A 23,787-nucleotide genomic window follows, 5' to 3' on the forward strand; every position below is an offset into this window, starting at 1 on the left:
GCAAGGTTTGAGTTTTGCATCATTTATGCGTTAAAGTGTTGCCAATGAAAAGAGAAGACAGCTTCACAGCTGACAGTTCAGGGTTATTAAAAATGGAGCACCACATGAAAGAATAATGCATTTTTATTGTTGAGTGATATTTTAAAAATAATGATGGTTTGGCAGCTACAGTGTGCAATTTTCGTACAAAATATGGTTGGAATAGTGATTTAACTTCATCAACTGTGAATATGTTAATTAAAAAATTAGAGAGACTAGATCAATTAGTAATATTAGACACTCTCGCCGTCCTTGAACAAGTCATCCAACACAAAACATTGAAGCAGTCCATGAGAGTGTTGCTGAGAGTCCAAGGACACCAATTCAGCACCGTGATCAGAATTCGCTGCCCAAATCATGTGATTTAGCGCTGTTTAACTTTTTCCTTTGGGGTTTTTTGAAGCCTAAGGTTTATGCCAACAACCCCAGAACCGCACATGCCTTGAAGGAGGAAATTGAGTGCTGTATCAACAAAATTCAGCCACAGTGCAAAACGGTCATGGAAAATTTCAACAAACGAGTGTGGATGTGCCAGCGAATGTGCCAGTGGAGCGCATTTACCCGATAATCTATTCTATACATAACTCTATACTTTATACTTTATGAATCAATTAAAAATGTAAAATTTTTAATCCTAAAGCTGTGTTTTCTATCAAAATTACTTCTTGCGTGAGTTTTGGGACACAAGCATTACTGTCACCAATCATCTCCAGTGGATGGATGTGTCACCAATATTTCTTTGCATGCTGTTTTCCACTGTCCTTTATAATCAGGTTTAAAAATACACGGTGCTTGTTGGTATTAGTATCAAAGCTGCGAAATTGACATTTACAAAATACCTAGTGCGCATCCATCTATGAAAGGGGAAAATTTTCATCCACCCAACTGTAGCTATAAAGGAACCAGGAAGAAAGTTTAAAGCTAAAGAAAAATTTGTCCTGGTCCAGGATTTGAGTCTAGGACCAACACCTCATCGGTGCAGTCACGCTACCATCTAAGCTAACCAAGTGGCTATAGTAAGATACAACTTAAGCCTGCAGTGAAGCCCTGCCCACGACCTCATAACCACTAGCCACTGTTCCTCCGCGAAGCTGCAAATAGGTCATACTTCAAACATTCCCTGTTATCTAAATATCGCGGTAACTACAAAAATAAAATTATAAACACATCATTTTATACATTTTGCTTGTCTATTAGTGAAACGGTGAAAGCCTAATTCTTTATTGAACTGAAATAAAACGCTTGCTTCACTGCAACTTATTGTCAAGTTTCACTTCAATTGGCAGTGAAGTTTCATAAGTAAAATGGGCTCAGCAATGGAATGGGCTGTCTGTGGAATTTTGAAGAGTGAAATTTTCAGACTCCGTACACTTTATCCATGTCTGTTGCACACCTCACACTTCCGCCGGTGAAAAGACTCAAGAACAGCAGACGCTCTGGAGGTATCAAGTACGATGCCATTTTGTAAAGGTCGCATGACGACAATTGTGTTTGCTTCTGTGATCGGCTGGCGGAGTAACACAATCCCGCACAGTCTGTGTGTCTTGGTTGCCAACTGATGGTTTTTTAAGTTTTATCCTACTATAGTAGCTAACCAAGTGACTCCAACAACTTTAAGCACTGAGACACTGACTATGACAAATAAGTTTTGCGAAAGCCTGCAAGATGGAGGAAAGTTCATGAAAGGGAAGAACTGTCATCCACCCGACTGTAGCACAAAGTTACAAAGGAAATCGATACAGGTTTTTTGGAAAGAAAGCTTCACAGTTTAAGAAAAATTCATCCTGCTCCAGGATTCTATCTGTAACATATCATTTCCACTAAAAGGGTGCATGCAAAAACACAGACAAGAAGGCAATCACTCCCAATGACACAGGTGGCATGGAAGACATAATTGCCGCCCCCCTTCCCCCCCCCCCCCCCCAGTACCTATACAGGCTTGCTTGAACCACATCTTCCACAAAGTGATGTTACATGGGCCATAATGACCATACCAATCTCAGCATTGTTGTTGATGTTCTTGTACTGCACATATTTTGAGGAAAACCCCTGGGTCTCAAAAAGGCTACAGCCAGCATTGTTCTGTGTGTCTCTCAGCACACGGGTGCACAAGCATGTGTTTCATGGCGGAATATTGAAATAATGAGGTCAGCGCGCTGCTTCTCAGAACATCCTCCTACAAACAAAAACTTTGAGAGATGGTACAGACCTCAACAAATTTAGAGACAGGGCGGGACAGAAGAGGTAATAAAGAAAACGTAAATGCCAAAATCACCTTGGAAGGCCCACATTTTGTTCCGTCCCAAACAATGCCAATGTCTGGAATGTCTCCAGAGAGGGACCCTGTGGACACCCTGTGAAGACAAAGACAAGAAAATATTGGGGAGCCTGCAACACTTCCAGGGCCTATTGCAAAATCACTAAAGGGAACACATTGGGGGACTACATGGGCGACTACGAAGTCTTCTTCCCACTTTGCAAGCTGAGCCGCGTTGCGCTGGGCCCGTGCTTTTTCATCCGAGGCATAGTTTCGTGGTCGACCATGTGGCTTCGCAGGTGTCGCCGAGGTAGATGCTCCTGGACCCATTTTGCAACACACAATGGAGACAAGCCAAGGCTCGTGCCCTTTCACATACATGTGGCGAGCCCTCTCCCATGATGTCACGAACTGCTAGGTGTGCTGCATGAACTAGGTGCTCCTTCATCTCACTGATAACACCTGCTGGTGTGGAGTAGAGGGAACGCGTCTGGCTCTCACTACATCGCTTCCTTGGGATGGCCTGGGTTCAAGTGCGCCTATAGGCGAATGCATTCCGAATTTTCTTTCCAAATCTCTTAGTTTATTATACTTGGATATGTCTACATAACCACTTTCCATACATTATGAACTTTTGTACACTCTACATTGATCTCATACATACTATACTTACATTTTAGCATTCTTACCATTATATGTACCACCACCGCTGGACACCGGCAAAATGCCCAATGAGCCAAGTAGTGCTTTCACAATAAAAATAGGGCATGCGCAGAGTGATGGAGTACACAAATTCGAGTAGCCCACAGCCATTTATACACCATGATAGATAACACGGAGCGACAAAAAGTTGAAAAGATAGACCAAAAGAGGCACATCATTGTGCTGCCAAGACAGAGAACCAATTTTTGTGCTAGCGGTGGTCAGCTAAATGCATGATTTGTCCGATCTCAACATCATTTTCGGCTATTTGTAGCTGAAACATGTAAGCCTGACTGTGCACTTCATATTAGATAGCAATGTACTGGTCATACCGTGTTAGGAAGAGCATGGTTAATGGAAGCAGCTTCAAGCCAGAATTCTAGCACCAACGAATAGCATGAGCGGCACTTGAAAGGTTTTCACTTCTTAGCTTTCAAAAAGAAGAAAACTTATACAAGGACTTTGTGCAGTAACATTAACAGAAGCAAAGGCATTAACAAAAATAAAAACTCGAGGTCAATGAATAACTTCTACAGGTACGTACAGTCACACCTGAATATTAGACTGTTTTAATTAGATGTCCACTGCAGCCTTGCTCATGCAGGAAACGCGCGGAGGAGACAGTGCGCATGCGTAGTGCGCAAGAGCGCGGACGGCCTCTTGCGTGTTGTGCCTTTCAAATGCTGTGCAGTGTCCGCTGCAGGCCCTGCGGCCCCTTTGCGGGACGTTCTTGCGTGTCTTCGAGAGCGCAATTCTCCCAATATGGCCCTAGCCAAAGATATGGCTCTAGCTTGTGGTTCGACTTTGTGGCAGCTGATATTGGTTACACAGTTTCAGAAGCTGGCATATAGTGGTGCTGAGTAGCTTACCAGCAGTTCCTGCGCATGTAATTCAGCAATCCTCTTCTCAACCATTGCGTCCGGCCAACTATGGCCATTTCGTGCACACGCGCTTCGTTACGTATGCACAACCTCACATGCTGCAAACATGGGTGGTTGCAGATGCCCAACTAAAGCTGTCTATTGACACACGTACATTGTTCTTATTTTTCGTGGTAACTGTTTTTTACCACCTAACCACTGTTACAAAATTATCTCTTGGCACAATATGTGTACAAAGTAACGAGCCCAAATATAATGAATTATCAGATATAATGCAGTAAATCTAGAATGTTTCTCACCAACATCAGCAATAGCAGACAAATACATGCTTACATATCTAACGGAAAAAAAGTAATATTGGCCCCAAAGGTATTTGTGTGTCGAATGTGACTTTGTTATAGTGATGTTCGACTGTATATACAATGATTCTAATGATGCGGGATGTTGTCCCATAATAGGAAATGCTTTCCTATTTCAGGGGTAAACGAACTTAGCAATCACAAATGCTAATTGGTGTTGGCTGCTTGTCTGCAAAATCAGCCTTAGGAATATTTTGGCCTGTGCTGATACTATGAGGGTGCATATTTATTTCTTGCAGCTTGCAATAAACTGTCAGTTGAGCATTTCTTCTGTGTGCTTCATTCTCTCTGTGTTGCTTTTCCCTTTGTGCTGCCGTCATGATGCATGCAAAGCAGTGTGTGCCCAACAGTAAGCAGAAAACGACCTGTGAAAAGAGCGATGCCACACTGAAGGTCCGTACGCACTTGCACTCAAACTCGGAGCCCTCTATGGAGATGATGGTGCGGGTGTAGAGCTTCTCCATGCCCAGCACGATTGGGGCACGAGCACCTCGCTGGCACTGCAGAGTGCCACACATCATGTGCTCCCGGCTGCACTTGACATGGCCGCCCCGCCCGTCCGGACCACAGTTGCCGCTCATGCTGCCCTGCACGTTGAACTCGCCAAAGCACTTCTCATCCGAGCGTCGTGCACCTGCGAATTTCAAATAGTTTGGCTGCTCAGAAGCATTCACAATTTTTAATCCACTCAAGCTGTTTTCAACCTTGCACCAACCCTGAAGTGTGGCTTATGGCTAGGCCTGTGGTGTCAAAGCTCAGCCTCTGTCTCTAAGGGATATATACATATATATATATATATATATATATATATACTATTTCTCACGACAGCAGGGCAAACACACATTGTAACTGTTGTTGCATACTATGAGATGAATAAATTTGGACACATATATATATAACATGGTATCACAGCAGAACTTTATTGCTGATCCAGCAACATAAGCAATGCACCAAGCCTCAGATGCTGTGAGCCCTAGTGAAACTTTTCATAAGTTGCTAACCAATCCAGTTACAAGTGCGAGCAACAGTGAGCATGTGTGCTGATTGTGCAGTGACCTGATTTTATACTGACAATTTTAAAGAAAGATTTTGCAAATACTATAGTGCTGAAATTTCACAACATGATTGTGTTACTTGGTCAGCATTGTTCAATAAAAAACATCAACACATACAAGGTTTGTCAGGAAAAAGAAAATTCAGACTCTGATCCTTTGATTCTGTTAATTCAATTACTGCATATAGCATTTATAAGCCTTCAACTACTTGGCATGTTTAGAGAATCCCATCTTACGTTAAGAAGAACCCTCTGTCACTCCTGAGAAACTGTGAGAGAATGCCACTTCTTCTGAATAATCTGAAGAGGCATGCATGCCGACTGCATTTCTCCAGCTCACACACCTGTGAACCTCGCAGGAATCATGTGCTGCACAATGTTGCAGGCATTATGTCTCAATTGCCGCTGTGGTATCACTGTAGACGAAACGAACATGACAACAAACTGTCCACCAATTTGTCAGTGCCCAGCACAATTATTATCGGCTCACTTGAGCAACAAGGCTGTATCACAGTAGTTACAATGCTTGGCTTGTATATACAAAATCGCTGCTCGGATCCCAGGTGCAGCTGTTCAAACACATTTCTGTAAACGTAACAGTGAGCTGTATCTGAACCAAAGCGAGGCAAACAAACGAGCATTCACAGTAAAATGTGAAATCTCTAGCTTGTAGGGACCCTTAAACACATTTGTTGGGACCCAAAAGTGTGCACCTAGCAAGTGCATACCTTATTTACGTTAAATAAATTGGTTCCATTTGGTCAGTCTGGCACGCCCTGCCTTGCCAAGTGTTGCATGGTTACGGAGTGCGTCTGGATTCCGTGAAATGTATCTGAAAGGTGGCCGTAAAGAAGACTTTGCATTCAAGCTTTCAAACTTTCTAGAAGTGAGCTACTGCAGACTGGTTTTACAGCCTGTCTATGTGCAATGACAGAGCAGAGAGCGTCGTGGTTGAAAACGAGGTGACTGTTGAAAATGCGGCAACAAAACACTGTGGAAAGGTGGCAGCTCCAAACAGCCTCGAGTGCCTGACACAGAAGACTATGTTGGTGGGCGGTGGCACGAGCTGCTGTTAGACAAGGGAAAAAGAATGCCACCCAATCAGGCATTGGCAGCAAACCAATGGTGCGAGGAACCAGCAGAGAGGAGGAGACAGACTCGAACACTGAGAGAAGAGATCGCTTGGAGATGCGGAGCTCGAAGATTGCTGGTGTCGAGGTCACTGTCGTCGGGGTCCAGACCCAAACCCAACAGCCTTGGCAGAACTAGGACAACCCCAGCTGTCCCTGGAGAGATCCACTGAGCGTAGGGCACGGCTATTCCTGCTGTACCTGCTGCTGCTGGTGTTCCTGCTCCTGGTCCTGATCCTCAGTCGGCATGAGGAGAGCAGAGGTCACCTGGAGCCGACCAGAGGCCTGGAGCAATGCTGGTGGAACCCCAAGCCAAGGGATGGGCGCCGCTCAGCTGTGCCGGTTGCACTTGGATGGCCTTCGACTGCGACAGCCTTGGACTCTGATATCCAAGGTTGGCTTTGCTGTAGATCCGCGTCCCTTGTCTGCCACTGCCTGCCACACCGCTACCACCGTCAACGCAAGTGCCACTGCATGTTGTCAACTCACTGCCACCTGACTAACTAAGACTTTCGATGACTGAGTTTCTTTTTCCTTGTCCTAGAATGACAGTGATATGAACTTATCACATACATTAACACGGCCAGCTGTGCTTTTTTTTCTGTGCTTTCTGGGTGCCGAATATTCTCTTGTCTTTTCTTTAGGTAATGAATATTGAGTTTGTGTGGGGGAAAACAAATGGCTTTGTCTTTCTTGAGCTGAGGCCCTGCCTCAGTTTAACAACTCGCACTCGAGGAACCTGTCATCACAAAATTGGTGTATACTAGGAGAGGGCAAGACAAAGCCATTTGTTCCAGTTTGCATGACCATGTAGACATTGAGATGAGTTTGTCAGAGCTTATGGCATTGGGCAAGCGTATGGGTCTGCAGGGTGCAGAATTGAGAAAATGGGTAGATGAGAAAGCTGACAAGGCACAGAAGGAGGCAGCCAAAGCTCACGAGGAATGGCTCACAAAGCACAAGGCAAACAAACATTGGTTAGAATTTAAAGAGAGGGAGCTTAAGTTGGGGAGCGATGCCTTAAGTTGGTCAAGGCAGGAAGTTGCACAGAATCAGCGACTCCTGGCTGTGAAACGGAGAGAAGTCGGACATCTTTTCGAACTATCACAACTTAATTCCAGTGTATAATGAGAATCGAGATGACTTAAATGGTTATCTAAAGAGATTCGAGCGTGTTTCCACTGGTCGGGAATGGCTTAAAGAGAAATGGGCCATGGCACTGAGTTTGTGTCTGGATGGGGAAGTGTTGAAAGTGTTTGGCCGCTTCACCTGAAGAGTCAATGGACTACGACAAGGTAAAAATGGCATTGCTCCAGCGCTTTCATTGTACCGCCGAAGGCTATTAGGAAAAATTTCGCTGCAGTAAGCCCTTAGACAGCCAAGTAGTATGCTACTAGGCTTTTCAATTTTTTCGATGGATGGGTAGAGATGACTGTCCAAGGGAAATCTTTTGACGCAGTTCGGGACTTGATAGTTACTGAACAGCTTTTGCATAACTGCCATAGTCGTCTTTCAGTGTTTCTTTGTGAGTGGAACTGCCAGATGGTCGACAAAATCGCAGATGCAGCTGACTACTTCATGGAAGCCCAGTGACAAAACAACTTGCTTGTTTTCCAGGAGAAACAAGAAGAAAGCAATGAGAAAGATGATGGCCAAATGGAGAGACCCAACATCAAATGCTTTGATTGTCGTGAATCTGGACAAAAAGCTTCAGATTGTCATGTAAGGGTCAACCAGCTGTACTGCAGGTATTGTCACCTGCAGCAACACTTGTCCCAGATGACACGATCATCGGCACCAAGGCAACGCTGCTGCTCACTGATGGAAGCACCACTGAGGTTCCCGAGGCGCAGATTCACATCTCTTTACCATATTTCTCAGGTCTTACTGTCGCAAAATGTTTGAAAACTCCATTGTACGACGTGATAGTCGGGAACATTACTGGATCACGGGACCCAACAGATCCCGACCCAACCTGGATGCCTACTAGCAACTCCAGCAAGCTTCCTGCAACTAAGAGGATGGACAGTTGAAAGAAGCACCGCAACACAGTTGTGATGAGAGCGAAAGTTACGACGGAACAGCACAAGACCGACTTGACTTCAAGTATCGAGGCATGTGTTTCAAAAGGAACAAGAACAAGATGCCAGTTTAGAAGTCTGTAGGAAGAAGATGGGCAAATCATTTTCGTGGCGCGGCATTAACGGCACAGTAGTTTTACTTGGATAAAGAAATCTTGTATTGTGATTACCAGTTTTGTCCAGGGAAGATGGTGCAAAAAGCAGTGGTCCCAAAGAAGCTCCGTACCCAAGTTTTGGCATGAAAATCCATTGTCCAGCCATGGAGGCATTAAGAAGGCTACTGAGGAAGTACTTAGTGCATTCTTCTGGCCTGGCATTCAAGCAGATATCAAAAGACATGTTCAATCTTGTGACGACTCCTGCCAAAGGACATTTCCGAAAGGGAAACTCGGCAAAGCTCCACTTGTTTGCTTGCCACTCTTCGATACACCGTTCGAGCAAGTGACAGTAGACATTATCGGTCTTTTGTTTCCAACTTCTAGCAAAGGGAACTGTTATATCCTAACATAGGTATGTTTTGCCACATGGTGCCGTGACGCTGTACCGCGCTACCAGCTATTGATTCAGCTACAGTAGCTGAAGGTCTACCGGAAATATTCTCTAGGATCGGGTTTCCACGAGAGATCTTGTGCAATAAGGCTCCTTGTTTTATGTCCAGTTTAATAAAAGAAGCGAATAAACTGTTTAAAATCAAACACTTCAGCTCTAGTCCCTATCATCCAATGTGCAACGGTTTGGTTGAATGGTTTAATGGCACACTAAAGGGAATGCTGCGCAAGCTGTGCCAAGAGTAGTCGGAAGATGTGGGACCGGTATCTTGCACCTCTTCTCCTCGCATACAGAGAAGTGCCGCAGACAAGTCAACAGGCAAGAGGACCACTGAGGGTGCTTAAGGAGCTATGGACGAAAGATGAACTCAATGAGGACACCAAAACCACTTACATGTGTGCTGGCCCTTAGGGAACGATTGGAACAAACACTACATCTAGCACATCAAAACCATGTGAAGGCACAAGTATCACAAAAGAAATATTATGGCAGAAAGAGTTGCTGCAGACAACTTTAGGTTGTCTGCAGCAACTCTTTATATGTTGTCTTTATTCGGTTGTCTTTATTTCTGCCATCGGCAGAAATAAAGAAAAAAAGAAGATAGAAAATAAGAGCATATGAATAAAAAGAATGCAATATGAAAGCAGAAGCGCAAAAGTGCACGCGCAGCTATGTGGCCAATGGTAGAAGGGACAGGTAACCGAAGAGAGCGGCCCAGCAACGCTCTGGGACAAAGGCGGGGAGAAGGGGCTGGAGGCCGAACTGGACGGGCGGATCGCGAAGACGGCGGCAACCCAGTGGAAGCAGTTCTTCAGCTGCAGCGGCCACGACCCGCGAGCTGAGTGGACCTCCCACCGGAAGCCGCAGCTACAGGCTGACGGCACCACTTCCCGGATTGCCTGCATCTACGATCCGCAGCTTGCGGAGTTGACCGGGCGATCCAGGCGTCTAGGTCACTCTACCCTCCTGACCCCCTTACCAGGCCAACTGTGCACCGAATGTCGGACACAGCGACGTGAGTCTACGACACGTCGGCGGGCCCAACGACGTGTCGTCGGAAACAGCGACGACGGGACGTGGCCACGTCGATAGACTTGAAGTAAATATTTTCAACTTCATAATACATTGTGTGCGAGGACCAAAGACAATATTTTGCAGTTAACCAGCTTTGTATATAGTTTGTCGTATGTTAGGGTTTTGCTATTGGGTTGGCAACGTGTGCTTTCTGGATGTATGTATTTTTTCTTATGCTCATGGCCCATAAAGGCTTTTCCTAACTCAAACGTTCCTTGCGTCGTGTTTACCATCCTGAGACCATGACATGGACGCAGAAAAGGAGTGATCGCCGGTGAAGGGAGCAAGGAGAGGAGGCGCCATGCCAGTAGTGCTGTGCGAGTGGGCGTGTGGGAGAGTGCGGACATGCACGTGGGGGTGCACGCACATCGGCGATAAACCTTGCAGCCGTATGGCTGTGATTTCATCTCACGCTCGCGGCCACGGCAACATCCGTTCATGTAACAGTTTAGACAACAGCAACAGAGGCAGTCATAGGTAGGTTTTCGCCTATCGCAGTTTAGCTCAGCAAAGTGCCCATATTAAAACCGCTGTGGCCGCGAGCATAAGCCTTTCTCACGGCCACGGTGGCATCCGTTCGCAAAACATGTCGCACTCTGCTAGGGGGTGCTTGTGACATCATCGGAGTGGCGCGCGTACTGCGCATGTGCCCAGCAGATGGTGCTACCCTCGCACTCCAACGCGGTGTCGGCAGACGCTCCCCGCTAGCTGAGCCAGTAGCAAGCAAGCACGCTTGCGCTGCCGAATGAAAACGCAAGTCATGGCAGGCTCGGCGACAACATTCGAGTGGAAAGGAACAGCGTCTTCCAGAGTCTCCCAATACAAGAAGGGTGAAAGCCAATGAACGGATGCGACTGAAGCGACTCAACCGCTTCTGGGACGAAGGCTAAAGAGGCAGAATGCAAGCAACAACGCCTTCGGAACAAACTCCAGCAGCAGCAGCAGCAACAACAATGCAGTCATAGAAAGGCTTTCACCTATCGCAGTTTAGCTCAGCAAAGTGCCCATAGATTTTTGGCTGATTCGACTGCTACTTTTTCTTCTGTGAATCCCATCTCTGCTTCAAAGTTGTCGCCGGGAAAGATGTCTTCTTGACCCTCGTGGCCAGTGAAGCTTTGATGCTTTTCTGAATCAATGCCCATGATGGCTGCCTTATGCTCTGTGAAGTGACACGAAATTTACTCTAAATCTTTTGTCGTAGCATATGACTCGAAGACTAAGTCTAGACAGCTGCCATGTTAGGTTGTAGCCTTGTCTCTTGGCGTCACTAACTTTAGCACTAGGGAGTCTTGCAGATGAGGTGGTTTCGTTGGGTAGATGTAGCCGTTACTCGTTGAGAAATTTGGAATCTTGGGTTCCTGTAATGATTGTAGACACGTAGGGCATACACTAAATGCAGTAACGTCTCTGTCAGGGAAATGTTCCCCCAGATGTTCATAGCTCTGTTGTGGGGCCTTAGCCAAGTCGTGGATAAACCATAGGAGATCAGATACAGAGCATGTAGCACCAAACGCGTTCTGAACGAAATGCTTGTTGAAATAGTTGGTCTGCAGCAAACTGCAGTCTTGGAGACAACATAGTTGTGTGACAGGGGCGCTTTGAAACGGGTGCCTCTCCAATGATGTACTTGGTTGTGGTTCTGATGCCAACCATTGTTGTCGCCTGCATTCTGCCTCTTTAGCACTCGTTCCGGGAGACGTGTTGAGTCACTTTAGACGCTTTCTCTCGTTGATCTTCAATCTTCTGGTGTTGGGAGAATCTGGGAGCAGGCATTCCCCACTTGAAGTGCCTTGTTGTTGTTGCTGCTGTCGCTAGAGCTTGTTCCGAAGGCGTTGTTGTCGGTTGCGTTCTGCCTCTTTAGCCTTCGTCCCAGGAGACCGGTTGAGTCGCTTCAGTCGCATCCGTTCATTGGCTATCACCCTTGTGTTGAGAGACTCTGGAAGACGCTGTTCCTTTCCACTCAAATGTTGTCGTTGAGCCTGCCGCGACTTGCGCTTTTGTTTGGCAGCACGAGCATGTTTGCTTGCTGGGGAAACGTAAGTGCACTTCAAGGACATCTGACTGACTCGGCCAGCGAGGAGCGTCTCCTTACGCCGTTTTGGAGCGCAAGGGTGGCACCATCTACTGGGCGCATGCGCAGTACGCGCGCCACATCAATGATGTCACGAGCGCCCCCTAGCGGAGTGCGACATGTTCTGCGAGCAGACGCCGCCATGGCCGCAAGCATGAGCCATTAAAGGCTTTCTCCTTAACATGGGCACTTTGCTAAGCTATACTGCGATAGGCGAAAGCCTATCTATGACTACCTCTGTTGCTGTTGTCTGAACTGTTCTGCGAACGGACGTCGCCGTGGCTGCGAGCATGAGATGCAATCACAGCCATATGGCTGCAAGGTTTGTCACCGATGCGCGCACATCCCCACACACATGTCCATGCTCTCCCACGCGCCCACTCGCACAGCACTACTGGCATGGTGCCTCCTCTCCTTGCTCCCCTCACCAGTGATCACCACTTTCCTGCGCCCAGACACTCACGAGCCACTAAAGGCTTACGCCTTAATAATTCTCGAAGTCACGTGTCATGACGAGTGACATCACATTGCGGACACCAGTACGTAGGCGCAGCGCACGAGTAAGTAATCCTCCAGCTTGGAGCGCGGCGACCATGAGGAGAAGGAAAAACACCGTACGGTTTGAAATTTCAGATCTTTCCGTGGCGCGTAGTGATGTAATACTTTGCAGACATGATCGTTATCACGCAATGTATGCTCTCTGCTTGTCAGCTCAAAATGGCCAGACCTGGTGAAGGGCGCTTTAAAGGGTTCCTCATCAGGCCCTGTGGGAAATTTTGGTTATTTGAGGGATGTTCCGGAAGTAAGTCGCATCACTTATTTTCACACGAAAACTTTATTGCCAAAAAAAAGGAATACACCATGGCACCATGTACTATACACCTTGCACTATATTTCTAGATAGTCACCATTGACATTGAGACGTGTCGTAGCATGCAATCAGTTTGAAGAAACCACTCTGGTAAAACTCGGTGCCCTGTGATGCAAGAAGTTGTCGCGCAGCCTGCTCCACGTGAGCATTGTTTTGGAAGTGACGTCCCAAGAGTGCGGCTTTCAGTGCAAGGAAAAGATGCCCATTCATACAGGATAACAGCACGCACTTCCATTGGCAACCAGGTTGTCAGCACACATCTGTCTGCCATCGTGATTTGTACCCAACAACCTCGGGCATGCCAGTCTGCTGCTACTCTTTCTTCTTCGGCGCTCTGCGCATGCGTCATTCTTCCTCCGCTGATGCTCTTTCCATCGTTGAACGAGCAACGGGCATGGATTCTTATGGCGATTGTTTGTTTCACCTGGTGTACCATCTTCTCTTTAAAAAAGATGATGAAACTTACTTTCGGAACGCCCCTCATTCATACACTGGAAGTTGCAAGGCTCTAGGGAGAGTTTCACCGCAACAATTTTTCAGATTGGGTCGATATCAAAGGAGATAGGGAAAGTTAAATATATTGTTACCATGCTGTCAGGAGGCAAGTATCACTGCAGACACAGACACTCTCCCCCCTTTGCCCCAACTAGCCTATGCAAGTTACATTATTCCTTCCCTGCCTCCTCCCATATTAGAGTCAAGCGACCACGTTACGTTTATGGCACAAGCCCTGGTTTCCTTTTTTTTCTTTACTCTTCCTTTTTTGCTACACGGTGCACTTCAAGTGACAGTCTCAGGCATTCTGTATTGGCTGAATTACCGTAGTCATGTGCCAGTGGGGCTCCTTAGAGAGGAAGGGTGCACAGGCTTCCGTTTGAAATTTCAGCTGTTTTTCACGCCATGCAGCCATTTCATATGTTCCTGACACGGTTGCCACCACGGATTCTGCACACTGCACTTTTCTGTTTGTAATGCCAAACTTGGCGAGGGGCCTTTTAAACATGTTTTCGAAAGTGCTCTAAAACCTAGTATTGACATTTTTGTCATAAATTTATGATGACGAGATTTATTGGAGTCGTCGAGTGACAGCCAGAAACACAGCGGCAGCAACGATAGATCAGCTGGACGGGCAAACCGGTTGCAAGACACGTGATGGTGGTGGAGCTTGCTAGTGTGCCAATCTTCTTCTGGCTATGAGACACGCAATGGCGACGCAACTTTCTAATGCCGTTCTTCCTCACATTCGCCCCCGTCCAGCTGAAAGAGGAGCCATCCTGGTGACCTATGGCGACAACGAAACAATGGGCTCATAACAAGACTTGAGAATGTCTACATGAACAATTTCACAACTCCGGCGATGGAGTTCACTTGAGGGCATCAGTGGCTTGATGATGTGGTTGACAGGTAAGGTTTGGGCAATGGCACAATAAGGACCATCAAAGTTAGGAAGTAGTTTGCAAGAGAGGCCAGGACTCATAGGTGGGACCCAGAGCCATATGAGGGATTCAGGCGGGAAGATAGGAACAGGTCGGCCGTCGTCACGTCGAAGCTTTTGGTGGGATTGGCCTGCGGTAGTGAGTGAATGGGTGAGCTGCTGACATTCCTCGGCATCTTCAGCGATGGTGGAAACTGGACTGCACTCTGAAGCATCTGGATGATATCGAAAAATTGTGTTGATGGTACAGGAAGGTTCACAGCCATAGAGCAGGAAAAATGGATGTGGCTTGCTTGGCATATGTTTGTGTCGTAGGCATATGTTACGAACGGTGGAACAAAGTCCCAGTTGGAATGATCCGAGGTGACATACATAGACAGCACATCGCCAAGAGTATGCTTGAACTATTCTGTCAGACCATTTGTCTAGGGATGATAGGCGGTGGTGTTGTGACATATAATGTTGCATTGATAATTCTGCATCCCTAATCGTTGTTTTTAACAAGAATGATTGGGGATGCCCAAGCACTACTTGATGGTTGAATAATGCCAAGCGAGCATGTCGGTCACCTGTTCATCGATAACCCACCTCTCCAGCATTCAAGCTATTAAACTGGGAAGGTTAAGGAGTAAGGACGACGGGGAATACCTCAGCAACCTTCCGTTTGCCGATGACATTGGTCTATTCAGCAACACTGCGGACGAGTTACAACAAATGATTGATGACCTTAACAGGGAAAGTGTAAGAGTGGGGCTGAAGATTAATATGCAGAAGACAAAGATAATGATAAATAACTGGGCAAGGGAACAAGAGTTCAAGATCACAAGTCAGCCTCTAGAGTCTGTGAAGGAGTATGTTTACCTAGGTCAACTAATTACAGGGAACCCTGACCATGAGAAGGAAATGCACAGAAGAATAAAAATGGATTGGATCACATACGGCAGACATCGTGAGCTCCTGACTGGGAGCTTACCGTTATCATTGAAAAGAAAAGTATACAATCAGTGCATTTTACCAGTGCTGACATATGGTGCAGAGACTTGGAGACTAACAAAGAAGCTTGAGAACAAGTTAAGGACCGCTCAGAGAGCGATGGAACGAAGAACGCTAGGCATAACTTTAAGAGACAGAAGGAGAGCGGTTTGGATCAGAGACCAAACGGGTACAGACGATATTCTAATTGACATTGAGAGAAAAAAATGGCGCTGGGCAGGTCATGTAATGCGCAGATTAGATAATCTTTGGACCATTAGGGTGACAGAATGAGTACCAAAAGAAGGGAAGCGCAGTAGAGGACGGCAGAAGACTAGGTGTTGCGACGAAATTAGGAAATTTGTGGGTGCTGGTTGGAATCGGTTGGTGCAGGACAGGGGTAATTGGAGATCACAGGGAGAGGCCATCGTCCTGCAGTGGACAAAAATAGGCTGATGATGATGAAGCCATGGCCGAAACCTGGTAAGGTCGCTGCCACAGTGGAGCATGAGAGTCATGTCGATAGTGTAGGAGACAGTGGCCGCTCGATCCAAAGGAGTACCGTGGCAATCAAATGAAGAGCTGAATTGATGAAGAAGACGGAGAAGCTAGTCGGGCTGCATCTCAGTAAGGTTATAGTCGATGGATGCGGTAAAGAAGTGCAGTGAAGAACTTGAAGGCACAGGGTCTACAGTGGCGACATAATCGGCAGGTGGGTCTTTGTGCGTGTTCAAAAGTGCACTGGCTCAGCATGACTGAGACACTCGTGGTGTAACAAACAATGTGGGAGTGATGTTGGGTTATAAACACACATGGAAGTAGCACCAGCATGGATATCAAGCATAGTGAATGGCAGAGGAACCATTCAGAGATGGGCAATGAGGTCAGATGGCATAAAAAGCACACTACCATCACACAGGGAGTTGAACGACAAGGAGATGATCACAGATGACCACAGAGATATGTCAGTGTCTTCTGTGATGACAAGTTTGGCAGAAGGCTGCTCTTCAAATGGCATGTCACAAAGAGGAAGGAACACAACCCTAGCATGGGCTCAGTCAACGAATGCATGATGGCTTGAGAGAAAATCTTATCCCAAGAAGACGTCGTGAGAACAAGAGACAAGAACAAAAAATTCACTAGCATAAAGCTCCTCTTCAATGATGACTCGGGCTGTGCAGGCTTCTAATGGCTCATGTGTAGCCTGCTAGCTTTGCATAGCAAAAGAGCTGAAGGCGACGTCATCACTTTCTGAAGTCTGCGGCAGAGGCAGGCATGGATTACCAAAAATGCGGCTCCCGTGTCTACAAGTGCTAGTGTCTGTACTCCTTCCACGATCACATCGATCTCAATACAAGGGGAAATTGGACGCCTTGATGATTTTGCAGGACACGCAGTTCTCGCCTCCCGGACTGCGGTGACTGTCTTTTCCTGGGGACGAGTGGTAGACCTACACCTCATGGGCGAAATGGAATGGTGGCGACGGGAAGGCAGTGGACGACTGGTGAATGCGGATTTGTCCAATGGGCTCATAGAATAGAAAGGCAGATCTGGTTAAGCACAGCATTGAAATTCTCTTGCCGGGTAGTTGAAGGTTGGCTGCCAGAAGTGAATAGTAGGTGGCTACTGGTGCCAGCAGAAGCACGCCATGTGGCCAGCAATTCCTCAGGAGTAACAAACCAGCCAGTTGCCTGGTGGATGGATGGATGGATGGAATAACTTTATTGAAAGGTCCTGCGAGCTACGGGGCGCTAGGTCCCATAGAGCGGGCTACTCCCACGTTGGGACCGGGAGTTGTAACTCCCTGGACGCATCGTGGGCTCGCTGGACAGCCCAGAGCTGCTCCGCCAGATCCGTGCTGCGTAATGCGTCTTGTAGCCTGGCGGACTCTTGATCCTTGTTTGCGTGGGTCCGACCACACGGCCAGAGCAAGTGATGGACGTCTAGTGTGCTATGGCAATTTTCGCAATATGATGTTTTGTATAGGTCAGGCATGTAGTGATGTAGTCTGTTCTGCGTAGGGTACGTGTTTGTTTGAAGCATTCTGAACGTCAGGGCTTGAGGCCTGGTGAGCTTATTGTGAGGTGTGCTGAATATTCTGCGGTCTAGATAAAAGTGCTTTATGATCTCGTTATATGTGGAGGGAGGGTCCCGATTCTCGCTGGGATGGTCACGACCAGAATAGGTGGCGTCGCGGAGGGTTAGGTCTCGCGCGCTCCTGTGAGCCATCTCATTAAGATTGCGAGGGGCGTCCTCGATCTCTCCGAGGTGTGCCGGGAACCAGCAGATGGTGTGATGCTGCAGCGGTGCGGATCTATTTATTATTTGTAGTGCTTGGCTTGCAACTGCTCCTTTCTGAAAGGCTTTGACGGCCGAGCGTGAATCGCTGTAGACGTGGGTGATGGTCGGGTCTGTGAGCGCGAGTGCGATGGCAACCTGTTCTGCTATCTCGGACTTGTGGGTCTTGACTGTGAGAGCGTTTCTGACTTGACCTTGCTTATTGATCGTGGTGGCAACGAAGGCCTTCCTGGTCGGGTACTGTGCCGCGTCAACGAAACAGGCTAGGATCTTCTTATCACGTATTTCGCGCAGCATGAACGATCCGCGTGCCAGCCTTCTGGGTTGATGGTGCGCGGGGTTCATGTTCCGTGGCAGTGGGCGAACCGTGTAGGAGTTGCGTGTGTCCGTCGGAATGCTTTGATATAGATTCTCGATTACTGTGGTGTCATGACCTAGTTTGGCTAGGATTTCTCTACCCGGTTTGGTTCCAGAGAGTCTTGTCCATTGAGCCCGTTCTTGAGCTTCGGCGATTTCTTCTAGTGTGTTGTGTACCCCCAGTTGCAGCAGGAGCTCTGTCTCGGTATTCTTGGGGATTCCCAGCGCCAGTTTGACTAGCTTCCTCAGTTGTACATTGAGTTTGTCCTTCTCCGCTACCTTCCATCTGTGCATGGCCGCCTCGTAGGTGAAGTGGCATAGCGCAAAGGCATGTGTTAGCTTGAGGAGATTTTCTTCCTTAAGGCCGTGTTGTCTGTTGGCTACGCGTCGTATGAGATTCAAGGCATTATTCGACTTTGTCACGATCTTCTCCACTGTCGCGGCATTAGAGCCGTTGCTCTCAATGAACATCCCAAGGACTCTGATTTTGCTGACGTGTGGAATGGTTCCTCCGTCTTTTGTTCTGAGAGTAATGACGTGTGTGTCTCTGATTTCGTTCTTTGGTTTGGGACCGCTCCTCGACGGTTTGTAGACGAGGAGCTCCGACTTCGCAGGCGAACATCGCAGGCCGGTGGGAGCGAGGTATTCCTCGATCACGTCGATCGCTTCCTGCAGAGCGCTTTCAATTGATCCCAGGCTACCTCCGGGGACCCAGAGCGTCACGTCATCGGCGTATATCGTGTATTTGACGTTCTCTATTTGATCGAGTTTCTTGCCTAGGCCGGCTAGCGCAAGGTTAAAAAGCGTCGGAGAGATGACAGAACCTTGCGGGGTGCCCCTGCCTCCGAGTTTGTATTTCTGCGACTTGATTTCCCCTAGACGGAGGGTGGCCGTTCTGTCGCTCAGGAACGATTTTGTATAAGCGTAGAGTCTCGTGCCGAGGTCGAGGTTGGAGATCGTGTCGAGTATGTAGTCATGTGATAAATTATCGAATGCCTTTTCGAGGTCTAGCCCTAGGATTACTCTCGCGTCTCTCGTGTCTGCGTCAATGATCTGATGCTTGAGGAGCTTCATGGCGTCTTGGGTGGATAGCCCTGGTCTAAAGCCGATCATTGCTGCGGGGTAGACATCTTTATCTTCGAGATGTTTCGAGAGCCTGTTTAGGACCGCGTGCTCGGCTACCTTGCCGACGCAAGACGTCAACGAGATAGGTCTGAGGTTATTGATGTTGGGCGCCTTGCCAGGCTTTGGGATGAGCACGATAAGGGCCGTTTTCCAGTCTTCTGGTAGTGCTCCATTCCTCCAAATTTTGTTGATTTCCTCTGTGAGGGTTTCGATTGAGGTTTCGTCGAGGTTTCTAAGTGCCTTGTTAGTTACGCCGTCCGGCCCCGGCGCTGACTTGCTGTTTAGGTTCTGAAGCGCCGTGCGTATCTCTTCGGTTGAGAAGTCCTGATCTAGCTCTGGGTTGGCTTTGCCGCGATATGCATCGGCGGTCGTGCCTCTAGCATTTTTGGCCAACGGGAGGTACTTGTCGGCTAGACGGTCAATGAGCTCATTTTCTGTGGTAATTTTGAGTTCCTCGTGCATGATCTTGTTCAGTGTACGACCCTGGTCCGCTTTAGTTTTGGTTCTATCTAAAAGATGTTTGAGCAGGTGCCACGTCGTCCCGCTGTTGATGCGGCCGTCCGCGGCGTCGCACACCTCATTCCATTGCTGGTTAGATAGTTGCGCGCAATATTCTGCAATCAGCCGATTGAGGGAAGAAATTCTTTTCCTGAGCCGTCGATTGTGTCTTTGTTCTTTCCATCTCCTGGTGAGCGATTGTTTGGCTTCAAGCATGTGAGCCAGTCGGCTGTCCATGCTTTGAACGGGGAGATCTGTCGCTATTTCCTTCGTGGCCGCCTTAATGTCGGCCTTTAGTTGCGACGTCCATTGTTCCATTGATTCTTTGCCTGTTCGGCGTTCGTGTCTGAACTCGCGGAACTTGTCCCAGTCGACGTACGTCATTTTTCTGGGTTCTCTGGATGGGGTGTCAATCGCTGTCTCAACAATGTGATGATCGCTGCCCAGATCCTCGAAGAGGTTGTTCCACTGATAATTTGGAACGTTGCGGACGAAAGTGAGATCTGGCGTTGTGTCGCGGTTGACAGAATTACCCGTTCTTGTGGGGTACTCGGCGTTCGTGATGAGCGTTAGGTCAAGTTCATCGGCGTCGTTTAGTAAGTCCTTGCCCTTGGCTCTGCTGGCGACGTATCCCCAGGCCGTGTTAGGGGCGTTGAAGTCCCCGGCCACGATCACGGGGTTGTCGCCGGCACGGTTGCGGGCGAGCTGTAGTATTTGCTTAAATTTTTGTGCTCTGTGCTTGGGGCTGCTGTAAACGTTTAGGATGAATATGCTCTTGGCGTTTTTGGCTCTAGGGAAGACTTCCGTGAGAATGAATTCGCAATTGCTGCGGTCGCGATTAACGTTGTGTGTCGTGTGGGCTAGCTTGTTGCTGACCAATGTGGCGATGCCTCTACATTTGTGTTGCGGTGTCGTTGCGGTCACGTCATAGCCGGGTAGCGAGGGTGTAGCGGTATTTGTCTCTTGTAGGAGAATGACTTGGGGTTTGTATTTTTTGGCTCGAATATATTGTTGCAGGGGGGCCTTTTTGCGGACGTAGCCCCTACAATTCCATTGCCAAAGGCGAAACGTTTCAGTTTGCACAGCCATCTTTGTTGTTGGCGTTGGGTGGCCTTTGTGAGGCCACGTTGTTGCTGTGTGTATCTGGCGACAACGCCCGAGGTAGCTTGGTGATAGTAGGCTGTGACGTCACCGACGGGTGGTCTGCCATTTCTAGCGCGTTGAGCCTCTTACCATGGATGTTAATCGTCTCCATCATGTGGTTGATCTGTAGCGTTATCCTGTCGTAACCTTCCTTGAGGGTCCCTACTGTCGTCGCAAGTTTGTCTTGCCCTTCCTTCAGTGACCGGACGGTAGTTGCAAGCCCGCTGAGCAGTTCCTTGATTTCCCTAATGTCGTTGTCCGTGCTCGATGGATGTGTGTTTGTCACGGCTTTTCTCTTATGCGGATTGCGCGTGGATTCCGCGACCGGTACTTCCACTACCATGGGTTCTGATGTGACTTCGGTTTGATTAGAATCGGGGGGTGGTGGCGTTTTGAGTTGTCTGATTTCCTCGACAAGTTGTGTGATTGTTTGCCTTAACTCTTTGTTTTCGTGTTCTAGTCTTTTAATCGTATTTGCTATTTCTACTTGCTCTGGCCGTGCCATCGGACTCACCTGGCTGGCGGCCTGCTGTTGCTGCTGCTGTTCTTGTCGCTCCTGTTGTTGGTGCTGCTGAACTCGTTGGGCCCACGTCAACCGGTCATCACCGCCAACTCGTGGGCTGGGGGCGAATCGGATCCTTGACGAGGATCGCTGGCTCGGGTTCCTGGAGCGTCCTCGCGATCGGTTCCTCGATCTCGAGCGGCCCCGCTCACCGGACAAGAGAGCATCTGCGTTGGCGGCCACGTTGTCGTTGATGGCGCTACACTCGGCGTCCTTGAGCGGCGGAAAGTCGTGCTGACTCAGGGCGATTGGTCCTGATCTCGTGGTGCTTTTGCTTGCGTTTGCTGCGGTTCTTCTTTCAACTCGTCTTCTTCGGACGACGTAGGGGAGTTGGAAGCGGTTCGTGCATTCCTTGCTTGCCGTGACGTGATTTCCCTCGCAGAGCGCACATTTGATCGAGGTGCACACATGATCTGCATTAGGGTTAGCTAGTCCACAGCCTTTGCAAATTGTGTCGTCGGGCGAGGGGCATACGTCGGCACGATGGCCGAGTCTGCCGCACACATGGCACATGGCGATCTGCTTGCGGTAAAGGGAACACTTGATCAGGGCGTTGTCGTATCTGACATAGTTCGGGACTCGAAAGCCGTCGAAGGCGATGATGACCGTGCCAGTTTCCTTGATTCTCTTTGCCGCCAGAGCGAGCGGGTTGCGTGGGTTGACGATCTTGCGGTTTATGCAGTCCTGCGTCTCATCGAGCGGAACCCCTCTTATAACGCCTTTGCACGTTTCGTGCGGCGCCGTTCTATATGCAGTGGTTTCAAACGTTTGCTCTCCTATGGAAATGCTGCGGATTCTGAGGTATTTTGCTGCGTTCGCTTCGGACGGTGTGCTGACCACCATGATGTTCTGCTTCAAATTGGGGCATATCGTGTCCTCGCTTCGCTCGGTAGGTTCGATGCAAGCAGCCATGCAAATTGCTTTGGTGACCGTAAGTTGGCCTACCTTGGCTATGTTGATACCGCCACGTATGCGAATCACGATCTTGATGTCATCTTGGGGCAGCGCGGGCATCCTGCTTGCTTTGATCAAGGACTTTCTGGCTGTTGAGACAGTTGCGTTCGTATTTCCTCCCTTTCGCTGGTGGTTAACCAGGTTGGGCTGGCTCAACGCAGTCTTGATTACTGACGGGCGCGGAGCAACGATAGTCCACCCTGCGTCTGCGGTGAAGTCTTCCGCGCTCATGTCTTGGCCATTGACTTCGTATGCCATCGCTGTAGGGTCGTTCTTGGGTGGAAGGCTCGTTTGTTGTGATCGCTGGAGGCCACCACAGCCGGGGTGGGCGCGGGGACGTCTGAGGTCGGCGGCGGCTTGGTCGGAGTCGAGACGGGCGTTAATGGCGGCGGCCGTACTCGCCGTTAGGCTTAGAGCCCGAGGGGGGGCGGCGAGAGATGAAATCACTCGTAAAAAAGTCCAGAGGTCACGCACTTGCCGAAATGTGGTCTCCCTAGGTAGAAGAGAACTTCAAGAATCCGATTCCGAGTAGAAAAGGCACAAAACTGGGCAAAAGGCACATTTAAATTGGCGAGAAAGCGGGAGCCGGTGCGGACGCGTCCGCAGCAAGCACATGCTTCTTCTTCCTCCCAGTTGCCTGGTGTGCGCCATGGATCTTGCACGTGGGCATACTGTGGCATTAACCAGGTGGGAGACGATGGGGTTCGCGTTGGTGCATGAAACAGGGCACGGGTTGGCATAGCGGGCATCGTAGCAACCTGCGCATAGCTGATTGGCGCAGCAACGGGAGTGTTGTGAAAGGCAGGGGGAACGCACTCAGCGACTTGTTCCTGGATGACATGCTGCAGCATGAGTGTCAACGAAGAGGAGGGCGTCTCTTGTATCAGAGGCACCAACGAAAGTTGGCAGGCCACTTCTTCACAAACAAACTGGTTAACCTACACCATCGGAAAAGAATCCTCGGCGACAACAGTCAAGCCTGAGAGAGAGCCCACCAGTGAACTGCACTGGCGAGCTGCTGCTTGCATAACTCATCATTGCTCTGCAGGGTCAGTGCTTCAGACACGGGGTACTTTGGCAATTGCATCTAGGCATCATCATCAACCCCCTTCAAAGTATGCCTAATCTTGTTGCTTTCCACCATTGGCACATCAACATGCTTGCAGAGATTTGTGACATTCTCGATATAACTTGTGAATGTCTCACTGCTCTGCTGCACTCGTTCTCGCAAATGTTGCTCAGTGCAAAGCTTGTGGACTGCAGGCTGCTGAAACACCTCCGTGAAGCTGGTCTTGAATGCCACCCAAGTCGACAAGTCAGGTTCGTGGTTGCAGTACTAGAAGTTCGCAACGTCACTCAGATAGAATATGGCATT

The 23,787-nt window shown here is 48.5% G+C and overlaps 1 protein-coding gene across 5 annotated transcripts in view; it reads right to left on the reverse strand.

Moving 5' to 3' along the window:
• mmd (disintegrin and metalloproteinase domain-containing protein mind-meld) overlaps positions 1-23,787 on the reverse strand; it is a 206,371-nt gene that overhangs the window by 58,017 nt on the left and 124,567 nt on the right. For all 5 annotated transcript variants that reach the window (XM_055077571.2, XM_072286332.1, XM_072286331.1 and 2 more), the window contains 2 exons: positions 4,644-4,872; positions 2,315-2,393 (listed from right to left, as the gene is read on the reverse strand). In XM_055077571.2, coding sequence (XP_054933546.1) covers positions 2,315-2,393; positions 4,644-4,872 — 308 coding nt within the window. The remainder of the gene's footprint in view (positions 1-2,314; positions 2,394-4,643; positions 4,873-23,787) is intronic.

Source organism: Dermacentor andersoni, chromosome 2 (assembly GCF_023375885.2).
Source record: "Dermacentor andersoni chromosome 2, qqDerAnde1_hic_scaffold, whole genome shotgun sequence".
NCBI classification, from domain to species: domain Eukaryota; kingdom Metazoa; phylum Arthropoda; class Arachnida; order Ixodida; family Ixodidae; genus Dermacentor; species Dermacentor andersoni.